The 19,453-nt window shown below is 40.1% G+C and overlaps 1 protein-coding gene across 1 annotated transcript; it reads left to right on the top strand.

The window, feature by feature from the left end:
• The first annotated feature begins 8 nt into the window (after positions 1-8).
• LOC122865613 (MAM domain-containing protein 2-like) lies at positions 9-18,364 on the top strand. The gene is made up of 15 exons (XM_044174294.1): positions 9-250; positions 388-498; positions 4,076-4,362; positions 7,704-7,788; positions 7,976-8,110; positions 9,110-9,387; positions 11,253-11,346; positions 11,862-12,008; positions 13,148-13,267; positions 13,374-13,519; positions 14,945-15,041; positions 16,161-16,319; positions 16,558-16,811; positions 17,798-17,882; positions 18,010-18,364. Exons 1-15 carry the CDS (start codon positions 148-150, stop codon positions 18,054-18,056), a joined length of 2,148 nt encoding a protein of 715 aa, XP_044030229.1. The 5' UTR covers positions 9-147; the 3' UTR covers positions 18,057-18,364.
• The last annotated feature ends 1,089 nt before the right edge of the window (positions 18,365-19,453 follow it).

Below are 19,453 nucleotides of genomic sequence, written 5' to 3'. Positions count from 1 at the left end.
CTGTTGTCCAGACACACACACTACGCAGCGGAGAGTCTGCAGTGTGCTGCCAGTCTGTGAGCTGGAGAGACACTCGGACGACACACACACGAGAAATCTTCAAAAACAAACTTTGGTTGCAACTTCTTGTAGTTTTTCCGACTGTGGATGCAAACGCAAGACCTACTTTTGCTTTTCTTATTTCCTCTGAGGGTCGATTTATTTCCACAGAAGGCTGCAATGCTTCCACTTTACTTCTTGACTTTTGCTGGTGAGTCCATTTTAACGGTCGTGCCAGTGCTGGTGCATGAGGGCATGTTTCTGTTAATGCCAGTTGCCATGATTCATACTTACCATTCCCTCTCTCTACTTTGTCTCTTCTCTCTTTTTCCCTTTATGTGCTCAAAGCCACCATCCAAGCCCACAACCAGCTGTTGCCAGGCTCCTGCAACTTTGAGTCCAACACCTGCGGATACACGTCAGACTCAGACTTTACGAGCTGGACCCTGCACAAAGATGGTACGGGGAGACTTTAATAGATGCCACACAGCATCTTCAGTCCTCTAATTTTAAAAACATTTTTAGCTTAGAGGCTTGTACTAAGTGTAGACTTTATTGTGGCTCTTTTAGCAGCAGTTACAGGTTGAGCTGTGATGTGTGTGCAGTTGTTTTGGTGCTGGTTTTGGCCATACCACAGAAGCACACTGGTAAAAAGAAGAAGCCCATCTGGTCTGCATTGATTCCAGCATCTCTGAACATCTGGAGTGAGTGAAATAACAGATTTAGGCATTCTGGTTGGGTTGGTACTGCAGCTGATACAGATGAGTTCTGTGCACACTCATATCTAAATTATGTCAGTCTCTATTAATGTAAAGTAATCAAAGTCAACAGATAAATGCAGATAAGATCATTTGTAAATTTAATTACTGTGTAGAAATAACACAACTGTTGCATGTCTGAGATTCAATCGAAATGAAGATTGTTTTGTGGAGATCAAAGTCCATGCACAACACAATGAGAAGGGTCTAGCTTCGGATAACATCTGGAGACAGATGCCTATGTTGCAATAATAGCAGGATCTTGTCACATTAATTGCAACATGAAGTGGGGCCTGCAGTAAGAGGTGGAGGTTACGTTAATGTTACAAAACACTCAGATCGTTGATCTGATTTTAACCATCTTTCACCTAACACACCTAAACCTGGAAGGCCTGTTCTGCCAGACTCATAATGAATGACACACCAGAATTGGTCCAAGTATTGGTCTGATTCCAGGCGGCATTGGCCCAAAGCTGGCCTGGGTGCTGCTAACTGGACTTGATTTTCAGCATAAATCGGCCCACATCCACACTCACAAATCCTAGCCATATCAGGCAGCCAATATTTGGGCAAGAGCCAAATTACATTTGGTCCTCCAGTGTAATAAATTTAAACTAATACCAAAATCATAACTAGCTTTAACCTTGTTCCTAGTGGTATAGTGGTAACTGAAGGAGCGGATATAACTTAGTATGAATATGCATCCCTTGTTTTCTTCTTCAACATTTTGGGAAATATGCTTATTTGCTTTCCTTCCGAGAATGAGATGAGAAGATTGATACCATACTCATGTTTGTGTGTTGACTGTGGAGCTGGATTCAGGAGGTGATCAACCTAGCTTAGCATAAAGACAGGAAGCAGGGGGATATAGCTAGCCTGTATCTCTCTAAAGATCAAAAACAGAAATGTAAAAACAAAGATTTGTGGTTTTAGGGGGAGTTACATACTGGAACTATTTTTTTGTCAAACTACAGCTGGGTGCAGTGAGGTTGCCGCAGAAACACTGCATAGAAATGCTGGGCGGACAGATAAAGTGTTGTTCATCTAGAAATTGTTCCAGAACGTAACTCCCCTTCAAGCCACAAAGTGGCGTTTTACATTTCTGTTTATATAAAGATTAAACAAGCAAGATCATTGGCGCTGGAGAAGTAACTGCAACCAACAACTATGTTCATTATCAATTAATTTATCAGCTGTTTTTCAGATGTATCAATCAATCATTCGGTTTATAAAATGTGAGAAATAATAATAATGCCTGATATTTTACTCGTTAAAAGACTTAATTGATTACCAAAGTTGGCATCAAACAAATTTAATGACTGTGGACCAACCACTTGATTGACTAACTGATTGCTTCTGCACTACTGAGAGGTGTAATCAGAGCTCACTTAGAGATACTGCATATATCCTGCACTATGATTCTTGTTATACCTAACTAACCTAAACCTCTCTCATCTACACCAGTTTGACTGGTGAGGCAGACTTCCTCCTAGCATGACCATGTCCTGCTGCTCCAGTAGCTACTGTATCTGCAGCCAGACTCTGTTGGAAAAACTCCTTAATAAGACTTTTTTTCCCACCATGATCCTTGCTCGTACTTGTCTGAAAATTGCTCTGCCGTTTCAGCCTGTCTCACTTTCAGTCTACCCTCTGGGATACGTCAACTACTTCCTCTTTTCCTGTTTCCATCCTTGTTGCTAATGCCGCCAGCTTGTTAATAAGGTCAGTGTAGTTGGTGCGTTAACGGTGTGCTCATTTATTCTCCTCTCTCAGTCCTCCTTTCCCTGTGTGTGCTCTGTGCCGCACAGCTGAGGCTGTAAGAGAAGTGAAGCCATGTCAAATATATAAAGCACTTTTTATGTACTTTTTTCTTTTCTGAATCCAAAGAAGGCCCCGAAGACACTGATTAAATCAACACAGCATGTCAGTTTGAGTGTGCATCAAGGTTATGATCAATTAAGTGTCAATTCAATGTGTAACTACACACATTTGCAAACAATTGCAATTTATTGGCGAAAAAAGAAGAAAAACATCTTGAATTGACCAAATTTAAGGTGAAATGAACTCAGCCCAGGAGTGAGTGTGTGTGTGTCTGAATACATAAAAGCATGCAGCAAACTAAAAGCATCTTAAGGCTGAGACGATCTTAGTCCCATGTTTGTCAGGATATAGGAGCCCTGGGGCAGCAAGGCATTCCACAGGGACAAATAATAAATGGCAGACCAGTGAGGAGAGCTCAGAGGCCCTGGAGCAGAAAAGAAGAGCTGCTGTTATGGTGGGAGCTGAGGTGGATATTATGTTGCACCAAGTCAGAGGGTCATGACTTTGGACATAATTCATGATGTATAATGAACATTTTTATTCCCTACTGTTTTACCCAAAAGAGAAACTGTAGAAAACGCTAGCATTGAGCGAACAGTTTCTCTTTTGGGAGTCGGGACAGATATAGGCCTTTTACCTTGTCCGGAATCCACGGGAAGAGAAGATCACTGCTCAGATGTGAATCTTGTTTCTGCAAAATATCAGTTTGTAAAGAATTCATGACCAATGCTACCAGTGTGGCTCTAAGAATGGCAAGTTTGATTTGTTGTTCAGTCCACCACTTTGGTCCAGAGTGAAATATCTCAACAACTATTAGATAGATTGCGGGATCTTGACTTGTCCTCTAGTGCCATCATCAGGTGGAAATTTCAATCTGCCCAATACTTTGGTTTATGAGCAAATACCTGCAAAACTGACATTCCCCATTAGCCTCAGCTGTACCTTGTGTTTGTTGCTAATTAGCAAATGTTAGCATGCTAACATGCTAAACTGTGATGGCGACAATGGCAAACATTATATGCTAAATGGCAACATGTTAGCATTTAGCTCAAAGCACCACTGCGCCTGCAGCCTCACAGAGCCGCTAGCGTGAAACATTGGGTAAATAAGCAACCTATGACTTTGTGCCAAGCACTCTTATCTTGAAGACAAGGGACACACAAAAGAGGAATCCCAGAAACTACAATAATAATGTTTGATTACACTGACATCTGAACTTCTTGTTCCACCACTGCGTAACTTTTTCTTTGGCTTTTTGGCAAATCACAACGGAGCTTAAGGTCGAATCTCGCTCTAATTTGCATAAAGTTACAATTTTAAACCATTCGACCTCTCCCCTTCTTTTGTGTTACTGGTCAATGCTATAAAAATATTGTCCCTTAAATCATCAAATTTTTCTTGACAGCTGCAATGTTTAAAAAAAAAAAGTCCAAATCCCACATACCTTTTTGTTTCAGGCCGTTTTGTTGCAGTGGAGACAGCCATGAACGATGACCAGGATGATAAGATAGCAGATGCCAGACCACAGAGAGAGATCACAGGGGTGCTGCTGAGTCCGGCTCTGGAGCAGGGTGAGTGGAGCTGCCTGAGGCTCGTCTACCAGATCATCGGGTCAGGAAGCCTGGAGGTCCTGCAGCGCACGGAGGGAAAGAGCTTTGACAGGCCGCTGTGGAGCAGCCAGGCACCCTCTGACAGCTGGGTCATCTCAAGCATGGACCTGCAGAACAATACTGAGCCTTACAGGGTAAAATACTTTTTAAAATAGTGTCTAATCGTTGTTTAAAAAGAAGACAAGCTTCAAATAAAAAATGAGGCCAGTATACAGGTAGTTCAAAGTTCCTCTAATAGTCCCTGGAAGTTGTTTATGTGTATTTTATCTCCTAATATGAAAATGTTGGATGAAACAAACAGCATACTGACAATTTAACTATTCTTAGAGCCTTGCCAGTGGCACTAAGGGTGTAATGTTTGTCCTGAATGTAGCGCTAGAGGAAAGGTTATTAAGTGTCCAAAGTGTTCATCCTCTGAGGAGCTTAAATGTGCTCATTAAATTTCATGGCTAACTGCCCGTAGATTTTGATGCCCATTCTGTGCAATTGGGAATTTTGGCTTGTTGGTGGCACAACAGAAAAGGTCAGTGGGTTACCGAAAGGCAAGGCGAGTTTATTTGTATAGCACATTTCAACAACAAGGCAATTCAAAGTTCTTCACATAAAATATAAAAGCAACATAGGGCAATATAACAAGACATTTAAAAACACTGAAAGAATTAAATAGAAAATAAAAACAAGATAAAACAGGAGAGTAAAAGTTACAGTGCAGTGTAAGAAATTAATCATTATTCTATTTAATAAAAGGCAGCGGCAAATAGAAAAGTCTTCAGTCTTGATTTAAAAGAACTGAGAGTTGCAACAGACCTGCAGTTTTCTGGGAGTTTGTTCCAGATATGTGGTGCATAAAACTAAACGCTGCTTCTCCATGTTTAGTTTTGACTCTGGGGACGGAAAGCAGACCTGTCCCAGATGACCTGAGAGGTCTGGATGGTTCATAACGTAGCAGAAGATCAGAAATGTACTTTGGCCCTAAACCATTCAGTGCTTTATAAACCAACAGAAGTATTTTGAAATCAGTTCTTTGACAGACAGGAAGCCAGTGTAAAGACCTCAGAACTGGAGTGATGTGATCCACTTTCTTGGTCTTAGTGAGGACGCGAGCAGCAGTGTTCTGAATCAGCTGCATCAGCTGTCTGACTGATTTTTTAGGGAGACCTGTAATGACACCATTATAGTAGTCGAGTCAACTGACGATAAATGCACGGACAAGTTTTTCCAAATCCTGCTGAGACATAAGTCCTTTAATTCTGGATATATTCTTCAGGTGGTAGTAGGCTGACTTTGTAATTGTCTTAATGTGGCTATTGAAATTCAGGTCTGAGTCCATGACTACACCAAGATTTCTGGCTTGGTTTGTGGTTTTTAACTTGGCTCCAAAAACAATGACTTCAGTTTTATCTTTGTTTAATTGAAGAAAATTCTGGCACATCCAATCATTATTGATTTGTTCAATGCACTTACTCAGCGCTTGTATTGGACCATAGTTCCCTGGTGACATTGTTATGTAAATGTGTGTGTCATCTGCATAATTATGGTAACATATTTTGTTGTTTTCCATAATCTGAGCTAGTGGTAGCATGTAGAAGTTAAACAGAAGAGGCCCCAGAATGGAGCACTGAGATCTAATAATACCAAGATTGAAATTCTGCCACTGTCTGTGTTTAAGTGGATGTCATTGAAGACTTTAACAAGAGCAGTCTCTGTGCTGTGGTGTACTCAAAAACCTGACTGGAAGACATCAAAACAACTGTTTAATGCCAAGAAGTTGTTCAGCTGTTGAAAAACAGCTTTTTCAGTGATTTTACTTAAAACCTTTCATCATATTCATCACTTGAGGACCATGAATATCAGCAGCAAGTTTTATATAAATTTAACCTTTAGTTTAGGAAGTATCGTAGACAAGCACATTTGTTATGAGTTACAAATGAGATTATTAATGTTGGAAACTACTCAAGTAACAATTATGCACAACTATTAATCCAGTTTTATACATGACTAAGTATTAGGACCACTGTTAGGAAACATAAAGAGAAAAAGTTGAGAATTTGAAAATGCGAGAAAAAGAAACAAAGTCATAATATTTCAAGAAAAAGTCACATTATTTCAAAATAAAGTTGTAATTTTAGGACCACATCATCATTTTACAAGAAATCCTTCTGAACTTGGTCTCCAAAGTAGAAACCATCATTTCTTCATCAGAAACCTTTCTGACAGACTGCTTTATGTCGGGAAAAGAGGTCCAAAGCAATCTAAAATGAAAAACAAATCCTCCGGATTGGGCCTTAAGCAACATAGGTCCTCTGCAATTCTCCCTTTTCTAAAAGTACAGAACTTCAAGATACATCAAAAATGTACTTAAAGACAAATGTTTTCCTTATTTACTAGCACTGCACTAATTTACTAATTATTTACTATTTCTAGAATGTAATCAAAGATTACAAGTGCACTGTCTCACAGCAATGTATAATTACAATGTAACTGCTGACTATCCAACCCACTTTGGCTAAAAAAACAGCAGAGGTGTGGAAAACAACATTCCATGCTGTTGTTGAAAGGGAGACAGATACACATGCAGGCCCAAATTGAGGAAAGACACACACACACACACACCTACACCCACACACATCATCTAAACACTATGTGAGTAGTACAGCACATGTTTATATTATATGCAGTGGCAGAGCTGACTCCAACAGGGTTGTGACCTACATGATAGTTAGTCGGGTCTGTGCTATGTGGGGGCCCCTCAGCACATAAACATATTTAATCCCAGACCTAGGTGAAAAAAATATGTCAGAGGTTTAAACTTCACACACTGACTGATAATGTTTTGCTATTTACTCTCACTGAACACAAACCCACCAACTTATTCTCATGGAATCTCAACTAAATGCCTCTGTGTAATGTGACAGTCTGTCACACGTTTTGACAAACCACAGAGAATTATTATTGTAGCGCTACTGAGATTTTTTGCCTCTTTTAGCTTATGGTTTTGGTTTTACGGCACATTTACTGTACAGTTCGGTTGCAGTGCTACCTTCCCAGTACCAAACATTAGACAAAGTTAGCACCAACATTAGCTGGAGAAGAAAGTGGAACATTTTGCAGCTAAAGAGCAAGATATTTTTCTTAGGATTCAGTGGAGGCCAAACCAGAGCTAAAAGGAGTGAATCATCTAAATAAGTACAATTTACCTCTGAGATCATGCTTGATTGCACACACACTCACATGCACAAGCCCTGACCTCATGTTTTAACAAATGTGTTTCCTTTCTGTTTTCCTGTGTGTCGTTTCTTTCTCTGCAAGTCATTTTCCAGCAAACCTGCTGCTCGCCAGAGCTTTGAAAGTAAATTAGATTTCGATGCGTTTAATGTGTGCACTCTCTCTGACCTTCCATACATTCGCTCACCCACTATGTCATTCCTGTGTCACTCCATATCACTGGTATTACTGAACATGTGTTGTTGATTAGGTTGTCATGGAAGGTAAACCTGGACAGAGCGCTGGGAGTAGCGTGGCCATCTTTGAGATCCACATCAGCCCTGGATACTGCCTGGGTCTGTGACTTTGCACATATTAAAACAAAAACAAAAAAATAATCCACATGTAATACACATGCTCTGTGCATTAAACCCACACACAGACACACATGAACATATTTGGTACATTATTAAATTAAAAGCCTTTTGCACCCACATGCATAATAGCATGTCTGTTGCTGATTTCTCGTTTATCTGTGTCTAGAGTGTGATTTTGAGGAGTCTCACCTGTGTGGATACAGTAACCAGTGGAACGCCAATGTAAACTGGTATGTGGGCGGAGGCTGGGTCCATCTCCATAACAACATGCCAAATGACCACACATACAACAACAGGACAGGTGAGTGGGAGTTCCTCACCTATTATTCATACAAAGGTGTTTTTATCTAAGAACTTAAAGCCCTGCAGGTTTTCATTTAGGACGAAATGAGCAGGTGAATGCTATTCAAGGAAAATTCTATTTATATGTTACACTGTATGTATTTTTCTATAATCGGGGTCTTATTCTGCATAGTTTTGGCCTTTCTATCAGTTATGATAACATTTACTCCCCACCTTAAAAGATAAGTCTGGCGTTACTCTATTTTTTTGGTATTGTCAACAAATCCCATGAAAAGACCAAAACTAACAATGCATTAGATCATCTCTCAAGACTTTCCGACTTCTCTGACAATAAGAGAAATACAGAATATTATCAGCCTTATCCTTTAATTGTTGAGATCAGAGGATGTGGCAACCTCGTCATATAGTTAGTGCCACTTATGGGGAGGTAAAATCCCACCCTGATGGAAGCAAATTAAACTGGCTGTGTAAAGAGTGCTTGGACTCCAGTATAATGGCCTGTTATTTCTGCATGGCTCAGACTTGATACAAGTAGCCAGCAGAATTAAAAATGTTCCCAGTAGGTTTTTGTTTTTCAGACTGAGATAACCAAACCAACAAATGATTCAGCAGAGACTTGTCAACATTGAAGCTTGTGAGTTTACTTAAGAAGAACAATCTTTTGTTCCCCTTTGTAGCTTATCATCCAGGATGGTACCCAGTTATTGTTTATGCTGAACTGCATTCACAGGCTCGACCTTTAATGATAGACAAGTAAACCTCCTGCAAAAATCTCTTTTGTCTTAGAAATCTTCAGTTGTATTATATTTAGATGTGCTATTAGGACCTGCTTCAGATTGAAATATAGTTATTTAAATGTTGTTGAAACAATGGTTATATAACCTAAAAGGTTAGATGTCTAGACTGTCTGTTGACCTGCAAATCACCAAATCAATGTCATGGTCATTGAGGGGACGCTGCATTTCATGACCTGACTCATATTTAAACTGCCTCTCAGGTCACTTCATGTACGTGGACTCCATCTACGCCAAGACTTTCAAAGAAGTGGCCAAACTGGTGTCTCCCATGACGACAGTACCGATGTCCGGCTGCCTGAGTTTTCAGTACCAGCGAAGCGAGGAGAGAGGGAACCTGTTCTCTGTTTTCACTAGGGACCGACTGGGTCAGTACCAGGAGCTGTGGAGGGCGGGGCTAGAAAACCAGAGCGAGTGGAGCGGGGCGCTTGGAGAATGGATACCTGTGCAGGTGGACCTGAAGGCACCGTACTCTGTACAGGCCAGTATAAACATGTCATGTCTGCTTTATGTACATAGCATTTCAAAGCTCTATGTGATGACTTTTACATAAACAGATATTAAGGTAAGGCAAGGAAGCTATATTTATATAGCACATTTCAAACACAGAGGCAATTCAAAGTGCTTTACATTGGCAAAGAAAAACATTAGAATGACATTCAAAACCAGTAAGCAATAAAAACCATAATGTGCCATAGAGAAACCAGTCAATCAAATGCACAGGAGAACAGTAGAGTTTTTTATTTAGATTTTAAAGTTGCTAGGATTGGGGCGCATTTTGAGATCATCAGGAAGTTGGTTCCATCTGTGTGCAGCATAGCAGCTAAAAGCAGCTTCACCCGGTTTTGGTTCTGAATCGAGGTACAACCAGTTGACTGCTTCCATAAGATTTAAGGGCCCTACTGGGTTTATATTCCTAAATTCAGAAATGTATTTTGGTCCGAGTTTATTAAGTGACATTGAAATTAACAGCAGCACATTAAAATCTATTCGATAAGTAACTGGAAGCCAGTATAAAGATTTAAGAACAGGAATAATGTGCTCAGTTCTCTTGGTTCTCGTTAGAACTCTGGCAACAGCGTTCTGAATGAGCTGAAGTTGTCTAACGGTCTTTTTGGGAAGACAAGAGACCATTACAGTAGTCCACCCTGCTGGAAATTAAGGCATGAACGAGTTTCTTTAATTCTTGCTGTTTGTTTAAGATGATAAAATGCTGATTTAGTTGTTGCCTTGATGTGGCTGCTGAAGCTCAGATCTGAGTCTATTAAAACACTAAGATTTCTAACTTGGGTTTTTGGCTTTATAGGTCTGGAATAACTTTCATTCTTTCCTCCTTGTTGCCAAATACAATGATTTCCATCTTGTCTTAATTGCTTAATTGCATCCAGCTATTTACTTGCTCTAAGCATTGATAAAGTGAGTCTAAGGGACCATAGTCACTTGCTGAAAGAACTAAGTAAATCTGAGTATCGTCTGCAAAGCTGTGATTAAAAGGAGACTAAATATGTAACTTTTGAAGGAAGAAATAACACATTCTTCCTAATACAAGTGAAAACTTGAATTAGTAAGTGATAAAATGCACCCTTGCTCATTTCAATACACTCAGGGGTTTTTCTGCTACAGCCTCATCTGATGACCTGTAGCTAATGATGGCTAATTTTAGCTAATATTAACAAAATTTTAGATACTTAATTTTATTGACTTAATGACTCTTCTCTACTTATGCTACTGTTGCACTACATTTTAGCTCATTTAGATCGCCTAATGATTATTTTAAGAAAGATTATTATTATTATTATTATTCTAATTGATGACTTAATTTGTAAGCAGTATTGTATGTGGTCTAACTATTCCATATATGCCTAGTTTAAACTATGAGAAATAATCATATTTCATTAGTTTATCATATGTTTCTCATCTCAAGCCTCTGCAAAGTAACCTCCAACTACCGACATCACATAAATGCAGTAAAATTTATTTACCCCTGAAACATAATAATGGAGTAGTCTCACAAAAGTGGAAATATTTTGTGAGACTTTCTTTTTTTCTTTTCGTCCTTGTGGGCAGTAATACAGGTGTGATTTGTAAGAATTTTTGTTTTTTGTGGTTCCATTTCTCTGGCAGATGCTCTTTGCTCCTCATTCTGTTTGAAAAATGTGCAGGTTAATCTTTCTGCTTTTGAACATACCTAGTGTAGCTTGCACAAAATTAATAAAAAATTGTTAGTGCTAGTACCTGAAAGTTGTATTTAAGTTGTGCATAAAATTTACTTTTGTGTGAGTGTATGCATCTGCATGCACATGGTGGCATGAAGCTTTGTTTATAAGTGTCTGTCTGCCTCTCCAGGTGGTCTTTGAAGTGGCCTTTAACAGTCAGAGAGGTGGACGCGTTGCAATTGATGACATTTTCTTTTCTCCAGAGTTTTGCAGCACAGACACTGGTGAGCTGCAGGCACAGTCACTCACTGTTAATTCTAAACAGGCTCATTTTAATGTCACCATTACAACAGTCATATTTATGATACAATGCTTTCTGAGGGGTGAACATCCTAAACATCCAAAATATTAACACTTTAGGATTTTAAAAAGGACTAATACCTATTAGCAGCCCATGAGCTCTTTGACAGATCAAAACTTGGAGGTTTTCATGTAGTGGGGATGAAAATGTCAAGTTTGTCCTAACTAGAGTATGGACTATGGGGTCAACCAAAAAGTTTCATCCTTAAGCATGAATGTGCTCCTTAACTTTCACAGCTATGTGGCTTGTAGATATTTACTCTGTACAGTTGAAAGAGCGTGGCTATAAATGTAGATTCATCCTCTGGGGACTATAAATATCCATGCAATGTCAAAAATGTCCTGTGAATCTTGCTGATAAATCTTAAGTACTAAACCAGAGCCACAAAAGTCCAATCCAGCAACATCAACATGCCGATTCCATACATTTGTTCCACAGAGCCGATCTTTGACCCCTCCATCGCCAACTGTGACTTTGAGTCGGGGCTCTGCCACTACACCCAGGACCAGGTGATGGGGTCATCATGGAGGAGAGTATCTGTGAAGCCCAACATATTTAGGAACGGAGACCACACTACAGGGGCAGGTGGGATAAAACAACTGCTAATGGATTTCAGAACATTTCTAATATTTAAACCTGCATTAAAGGAGAGGAATCTGTTTAGAGGTGTTGGGGAGTACCACTACATATGTGAAAAGTTGTATAAAGCCTTTTGTGGCTCCAGAGGGAGCTGCGTGAAGTCTGATAAATGTCCTCAAGTGAGTCAGTCTCGGTTGGAGCTGAAGACTACAAGTTTGAAAATGAAAAAAATCTGGGGGTGTGGCAGACCTCTGTAGCGCACTCCTCATCTCTCCTTGAGGCTAGTGGTCCAAAGCTACATTAGCTGCTACTAGCATAACATACCAAAATCTGTACAGATCGGGTTGTGGGTAATGCAGGCGCCAGGTTTTGACAAGAAAGAACAATGTGTGGAATAAAAAAGACGATATCTCTGGTACTACTGCGTCGATTTTGATCCTTTTTTTGAAAACTGTCCATTGAGAGCCAAAATCATGGAAAATTATTTGACGATTCTGCAGTTCTACAGAGCTTTTTAGCCTATTTTAGCTTATTGCTTTGGTTGTATGGTGCATTTATTCTCTGGTTCAGTACATGTTTTCACCCACAGCAGGCATGTTTTCATTATACAAACTCTAAAATTCCACTTTACACCACCTGTCCAACACCAAACAGCAGACAGACAAAGCTAGGGACTAGCTGGTGAACATAGTGGAGCATTACAGCTAAAAAGACAGATATTTTTCACAGTAGTTGATGGAAGGCAAACAGAGCAGAATATTGAACTTAAATTTTGTTACATTTAGTTAGTGGTCACAAACACAACTCCAAATGGATGATAATGTTGCTCCATGTGTGCTGGATCTGTAAATCTTTTGCTAACATGTTAGCCATTAAAACTTTATAAGCCACTGATTTGGTGGTGGCTGTGTCTGTTGGCTTGTTTTGATTTTTTTTCTGACCCCTTGTGGCCAATTCACACAGCTTTAAAAACAGTGAATCCTTTCGATGAGGATGTGGTAAAACAAAGCAGTATGTGAGGCTGAAAAACTGTTGAAATCAAGATCAATACCAGTGCGAATGGTGATGGTTCCCATCATGGCAGTAAATTCAGAGGAAGCTGATTATTTTCGCAAGAAAATAAAGGCTGTCTGTTCTCCTTCCAGGATCTTTCCTGTTGGCTCACTCCCAGCTGAGCCCACGCGCTGGTTATGTTAGCCACCTGATCAGTCCAACTCTGCCTGGAAACATGAAGTACTGCCTGAGATTTTACTTCTCTCTGAGGGGTGAGTAACACCCAAAAACTCTCTGGATTGAAGGATATTTGCTTAGACTCTTATAAGACTTTTATCCTGTGTGATGCTGTTTGAGTAATAACTTTGGCAACTGCAGGTTTCAACCAGACGGACCGGGCTCTCACTGTGTATCTGCAGCAGCAGCAGAGCAGCAGCCAAGAGAAGATCTGGACTCAGGGGGAGAAGTCCAGAGGAATCTGGATCGCGACAGATGTCACCTTCCAGACGACTCAGCCTGCCAAGGTCAGAGGAGAGGAAGTGGAAATATCACTTCAGCCAGAATAACAATGGAGAAAGATGTGTGAAAGAAGCGAATAAACAAACAGAGAGGGAAGAAAGAAAGAAAGAAGGAAGGAGTGTGAGAAGGAAAGAAGGAAGGATGAAAGGTGAAAGGAAGGAGAAGGGGGATGAATAAAGAAAAACAAACAAACAAATACATGGAGGAAGGAAGGTAGAAAGGAAGGAAGGAAGAAAAGGACAAACAAAAACATGTACAAAAGATAAAAAAAAAGATGGCAATAAATGAATGAATGATCAAGGAAGGAAGAGGGAGGGAAGTGAGGAACTAACAAGCAACTCAAGGAACAAACGAATGAAGAAAGACTGGAAGTGAGAAAGGTGGCAAAGATTAAATGAACTGTACTAAATGCTAACATTGGCACGCTAACATGCTCACAATGACAATGCTACAATGGTGATGTTTAGCAGGTATAATGTTTACCGTGTTTACCATTTTAGTTTAGCGTGTTAGCATGCTAACATCTGTTAATTAGCACTAAACATTTAAGGGCTCACCAAAGTAATTACAATTCATCCTGAGGGGGACACGAGTGTGAGTCCCAAATTTCATGACATTCCATCCAATAATTGTCAAGACATTTCACTTAAAACCAAAAATATTGACCTTATGGTGGAACTAGAGGAAAAGTCAGGGGATCACCAAAGTCATTAGGATTCATCCTCTGGGGACCGTGTACCTGTCTGTACAAAATGTCACGGAAATCCATCCAAATAGATGTTGAGATATTTCAATCTGGACCAAAGTGGTGAACCGACCGAACTATTTAAGGAACAAACAAGCAAATAAAAACTAAAAAAAAAACAAAGGGATGGATCAATGGGGAAAAAAACAAAGGAAGGAAGCAGGAATTGAAAAGAATGCATGACAGAAAGAAGGACAAACAGGCTAAATAGATGAAATAACAAATACAGAAACAAATTACTAGTAGTTTAATAAAAAGCTTCACTTTCTGTTCTGTTGTTGGAGACTTTGAAGTTCTGATCTGTGATTTCTTTTATTCACTAAACAGCTGCTGTCAGAGGACAGAGGATCATCATCATGTGTTCTGCATGATGAGAATTAATTCATCTGGATGCCAAAGAGCTCAAAGGCTTTCCCCACTCCAGCCTTTTGTTCCTCACTTTACATGTTGAGCTGTTTTAAAACACTCAGCATTTCACTGATGATTTATTTACTTCCTCGCGAGGGATTTCAGAGTATTACACAAACAGAGCAGAAAGTGAACAATCACAACAAAGTGTTTGTGTTTTTTTGTTATATTCAGGGCTGATCTGTAAATGATTAATGGTTGTAAAAATGTACAAATTCCTTGGAGATGATGAAGCTGATGAAGACGCCTCTGCTCACTGTTTACCTTCGCTGTTCAGTTGGTTTTTGTCAGCACTTGCAGGAGCTTCTGGGACTGCGGCTCTGTGGCTTTGGATGACATCAGTGTGAGCCTCGGAGACTGTGAGCTGACAGCAGGTAAAAACTGTAAAATGATCTGCATTTTTAAAAATACTTACAGTATGTACCCACATGTTGCCAACGACCAGGGCAGTAACAGATTTTATACGAGCTCATACGTATCTCCACCAACCATTACCTAAATTAGTTATTTTTATAATAGAAACCGTTTCAAATGTTTAAAATACATACAGTGGTATGTAGTGGTAATGGTCATGGTGTTTAGCTCATGGCTATGATTTCTGGAGGATAACTAAATCCAGTCTGGGAATCAAGGCTGGATCATTAACCAGGCAACGTGGTTGACTGCCCCGGACCCCAAAAGTTCAAGGTAAATTTGTGAGAGAATTCATGCCACTAAAGTACAGTATCAACTACAAACTATTTTTACTGCAATATTTTTGGACACTATAATTGTACCGTGAAAAGTCGATATCAGCCCACCACTAGAACATACACACTGCACAGAGGGCAGCAGGTCAGAGGGGTCAGTAGGGGTCCAAAAGTAAAGGGTCCCCCCTTAGAAAGGAAAATCGACAAGAAAGGAATGAAGGGTCATCCCAAACCTCTTTGTGGCCTAAAGCAGATTTTGCCACATCCAATTTTTCAGTCACCATTTTGTGCATAACAATCAAACTCCTTATTTGCTTGTTTGGGGCCCCTGATGGCTGCAGGGCCCCTAGTCAGCTATGGGCCACCCAGTAGTGAGATGTTGTGGTTTGAGAGATGCTGCAAAGCACTCTTTGTTGAGGAGGTGAAGACAAACTCATGTGAAATTAGCCCAGTCTGATGTTTCCAGCCAGCCCAGGGATTCAAACAGCCTGGGCAACTGCGGCTGTATTATTATCTAATGCTGGTTACCATTTTTCTGCACAGTTACAGTTTATTATAATCCAGACGTTGATAATCGGCCTACTGGCAAAGTGACTAAAATATTTTGTTGAGTTTCAGGTGATTCCCACAATAGTAGGAAAATAGGTATTTAATGTTCAGGTTAAAAATTGAGTCGGATTAAGGTCAAATCTAGAGTCAGTCCAGAGAGTTGTAGCCAAAAATAGTTAGCTGATAGTTTTGTTTCAACAATGACTGTCACAACAAAGTGTTACCTGTAAAGTGTCATTCATTTTCCTGTTGCAGGTTCGTTGGCATCGTCTCTCCCAGGACACTGTGACTTTGAAGCAGGCCTGTGCAGTTACACTCAGGACAAGCAGAGCGATGGTGCTGACTGGGAGTGGAGGAGAGGACCCACCCCAACCTCGTACACCGGGCCAAGAGGGGACCACACCACGGGACTCGGTGAGGGTCCCCTGCTTCAAATCTCCTTCCACTGCCAGACACTGAAAAATCCACAATACTCTGCTTGCACGTTTTAATGCACACAGTACACAGGCATGCTCAAAAAGAGAAAAGTTTACATTTTTATTCTGTTGCAAAAACACATAAAAACCCTTCAGCTGCTGCTCACACAGCATGAGTCTGTGTCTTAAACTTCCACGGCTGTAATCAGACAAACCCGGCGACTTCTGATTGGCAGGATATTACCTGTACATGGAGGCGTCGCCCATGCTGCCCGGTCAGAGTGTCCGGCTGCTGTCCCGCCCTCTGAGGGGCTCCAGGGGGCCTAAGTGTCTGCGCTTCTACTACCACATGTACGGCTCAGGCACGGGCCAGCTCAGCGTTCACCTCGACAAGGACGGAGAGGACGTGTTGCTGTGGCAACGGAGCGGCGAGCAGAGCATCGCCTGGCTGAGGGCCACATTGGAGTACCAGTGTGACAGCCAGCATCAGGCAAGAGTGCAACTAAATCTCTCCTAACTGTTTTATATTTAAAGCCTGTGTGCTGGACAGGGGTGACCTTGACAAAAAGACAAAGACAAGCCTTTTTTAAAGAATCACTTGTGTAGGACTGCAACTAATTCATTATTTTTGCTATAGATTCGTCTATGTATATTTTTTCAGTTTTGTTTGGTCTGTAACATGTCAGAAAACTGTGAAGAATTTCCATCACGAGTTCCCCGCCAAAGAGAATTTGACCTTGTTTTGTCCAAAACCCAAAGATATTCAATTTACAGCAGTGACATTAGGCTTTTCTTTGGAAAACCACAAGAGGGTGAGCTGAAAAAGCGAAAATTAGTAGCTGGATCCATAGCTGTATTTCTATGGAAGTTTCTTATATTAACCAAATGCTGCTCCGTATGATGATCATGACAGCTTAACCTTTCGCGCAACATTACTTAAATCATATAGGATTTTTGTTTCAAAATGCTTTAAAATGGTCAGCTTAATGGTCAGGACCCCCTTGTGAAATAGGTGTAAATTGGTTACCAATACCTTTTCAGATCAAGATTTTGCATTAAAAAACATATAAGATTATAAAAAAACAATGCATTATTAAAGATTAAACCAGTGGTTCCCAACCCTTTTGGCTTGTGACGCATTTCAAAAAAAAATTTCTAGTTGGGGCCACTTGAGGCCCCAAGAGCTAAAATGATCCAGTATTTCCCCTAAAAAGCAAAGATGAGTGAAATGTCCAAAAAAGGTACGTAAGTACATGATACTTTAAGCACATCTTGCTGATAATACTTCTGTACTTTTATTTGAGTAGGATTTTAAAAGCAGGACTTTTATATGTAATGGCATATTTTTGCATTGTTGTATTAGTATGCTTATTTAAGTAAGGATCTGAGAACTTCTTCCACCACTTCCTATTGCATGTAGTAAGAAGCTGATTTCAGGCCCTTTAAGCAATTGCTTCTCTCTTGTCACTGTTCCAGATTGTATTTGAAGCGACCAGGGGTTCATCAGTTAGGAGTGACATTGCCATTGATGACATTGTCTTGGAAGGCGGACCTTGCCCAGGTAAACACTCTATTTAAGATATTTGTTGAACATACTGCTAACGATTAAACATCCAAGTAAAAAATGCACAGGGAATGATCTTAAGGTGTTGTGGCAGCTTCCTGATTTCTTTTTGATTCCCCTGCAGAAATGGAGATCAAGGCCACCGTGGGAACCTCCAATGAGATCGAGTAGAAGGCAAGAGAAGAACAGCTGTGTAGGATGCATGAACCACGTTGTTTTTTTTTTTGTTTTGTTTTGTTTTTTTGCACATTACAGACTCCTGACTCCTACATGTCATTCTGAACATGTAGGGATGTGGGTGAATAGTAAACTTTTCACGTAGTTCTGTTTTCATGGAGCAACACATATCAGTGTCATAGTCAGCATTTCTCTCTGCACTGTAGCAACAGAGAGTGTGTTAAGCTGTGTTTTTCTTCACATTTATATGCATTAGATTAATGCTCATTGCTCAAATAAAGCGACACGGTTATTCAACATTATGTTGGTTTTTCTTCTCATTGGTAACTGCTGAATTCAACACTTGATTTTACTGTCACCTAGTGGCAATATAGCTTATAATGATCTGACAATTAAAGCGGTTTAGAAAGGAAATATTGATGTCATCATGGTCTATCATTATCATTGGTACCATTACTGAAACTCAGCTAGTGACACAAATATCAAAACTTTTCCAACATGTCCCTACTACAATCCAAACGGGTTATGGTTGTGGCTGAGAAAGTACAAATACAAGCAGTAAGACACAGAATGGGTAACAACATAAAGTACGACTTATGTTGTTATTGCTCTTCACCGGGGGCTCACCTGGTGGAGCGCGGCGGCCCGGGTGCTGTTCAGGCCTGGGCCCTTGGCTGCGTGTCGTCCCCTCTCTGTCTCCAGCTGTCACTCTCACACAATAAAAATCAGAAATGACAAACAAAAAATAAATAAAGATTACTCAGTGAAGCAAACCCTGACATGTAGTGTGGCAATGCTGCCTTTTGGTGGCTAATATCAACATTTGAAAGTTAAAAAAAGAATTGTGACAGAGATATAGACAGTATGGGACATTTTACAGTTATAAAATAAATTTGTCAGTGCTCTCTGGTGGATAAACTATGTAATGATGACACTGTTTCTGAATTACTTCAAACATATCTGTACTGCATTTCTGTACTGTGTATTTATTTTCACTTTTTGGGCAACTTATACCACTGTTAAAGACTGGTGTTAAGGTCAACACAGCTCAGAAATGAAAGAAATACTGTAAGTCTGAGAGCAAATGGTAATAGGGTCCGGTGAGGGACAGTAGCAGAATAAAGCAAATGTGGGATTTTGAACATAACAGAATAAATGATTATCAGTTGATGAAACAGTGAATGTATGAGAAACAAAACTCACCCATGTACAGTATGAATAAACCAATGCTGCTCATAATAAAACTGAAGTGAAAACAACCTTGAAATATTTCTACACAAATTCCCCCACTGCTTCCACTTTGGTGCTGAAGAGGTTTAGCGTCATGCATTCAGACCAGTTCTGTGGAAGTTTAACTGTAAGTATGTTGTCTTTTTACTTCCCTTGTTGAT

Source organism: Siniperca chuatsi, linkage group LG18 (genome assembly GCF_020085105.1).
Source record: "Siniperca chuatsi isolate FFG_IHB_CAS linkage group LG18, ASM2008510v1, whole genome shotgun sequence".
Taxonomy (NCBI): Eukaryota; Metazoa; Chordata; class Actinopteri; order Centrarchiformes; family Sinipercidae; genus Siniperca; species Siniperca chuatsi.
This window is presented reverse-complemented; position numbering and strand designations above follow the sequence as displayed.

Excerpts from the sequence above, each read along its gene's own strand:
- LOC122865613 (XM_044174294.1), top strand. The coding sequence starts at position 148 with ATGCAAACGCAAGACCTACTTTTGCTTTTCTTATTTCCTCTGAGGGTC. Across the intron at positions 8,111-9,109 it reads CACATACAACAACAGGACAG|GTCACTTCATGTACGTGGAC; the intron begins GTGAGTGGGAGT and ends ACTGCCTCTCAG. Across the intron at positions 12,009-13,147 it reads AGACCACACTACAGGGGCAG|GATCTTTCCTGTTGGCTCAC; the intron begins GTGGGATAAAAC and ends TTCTCCTTCCAG.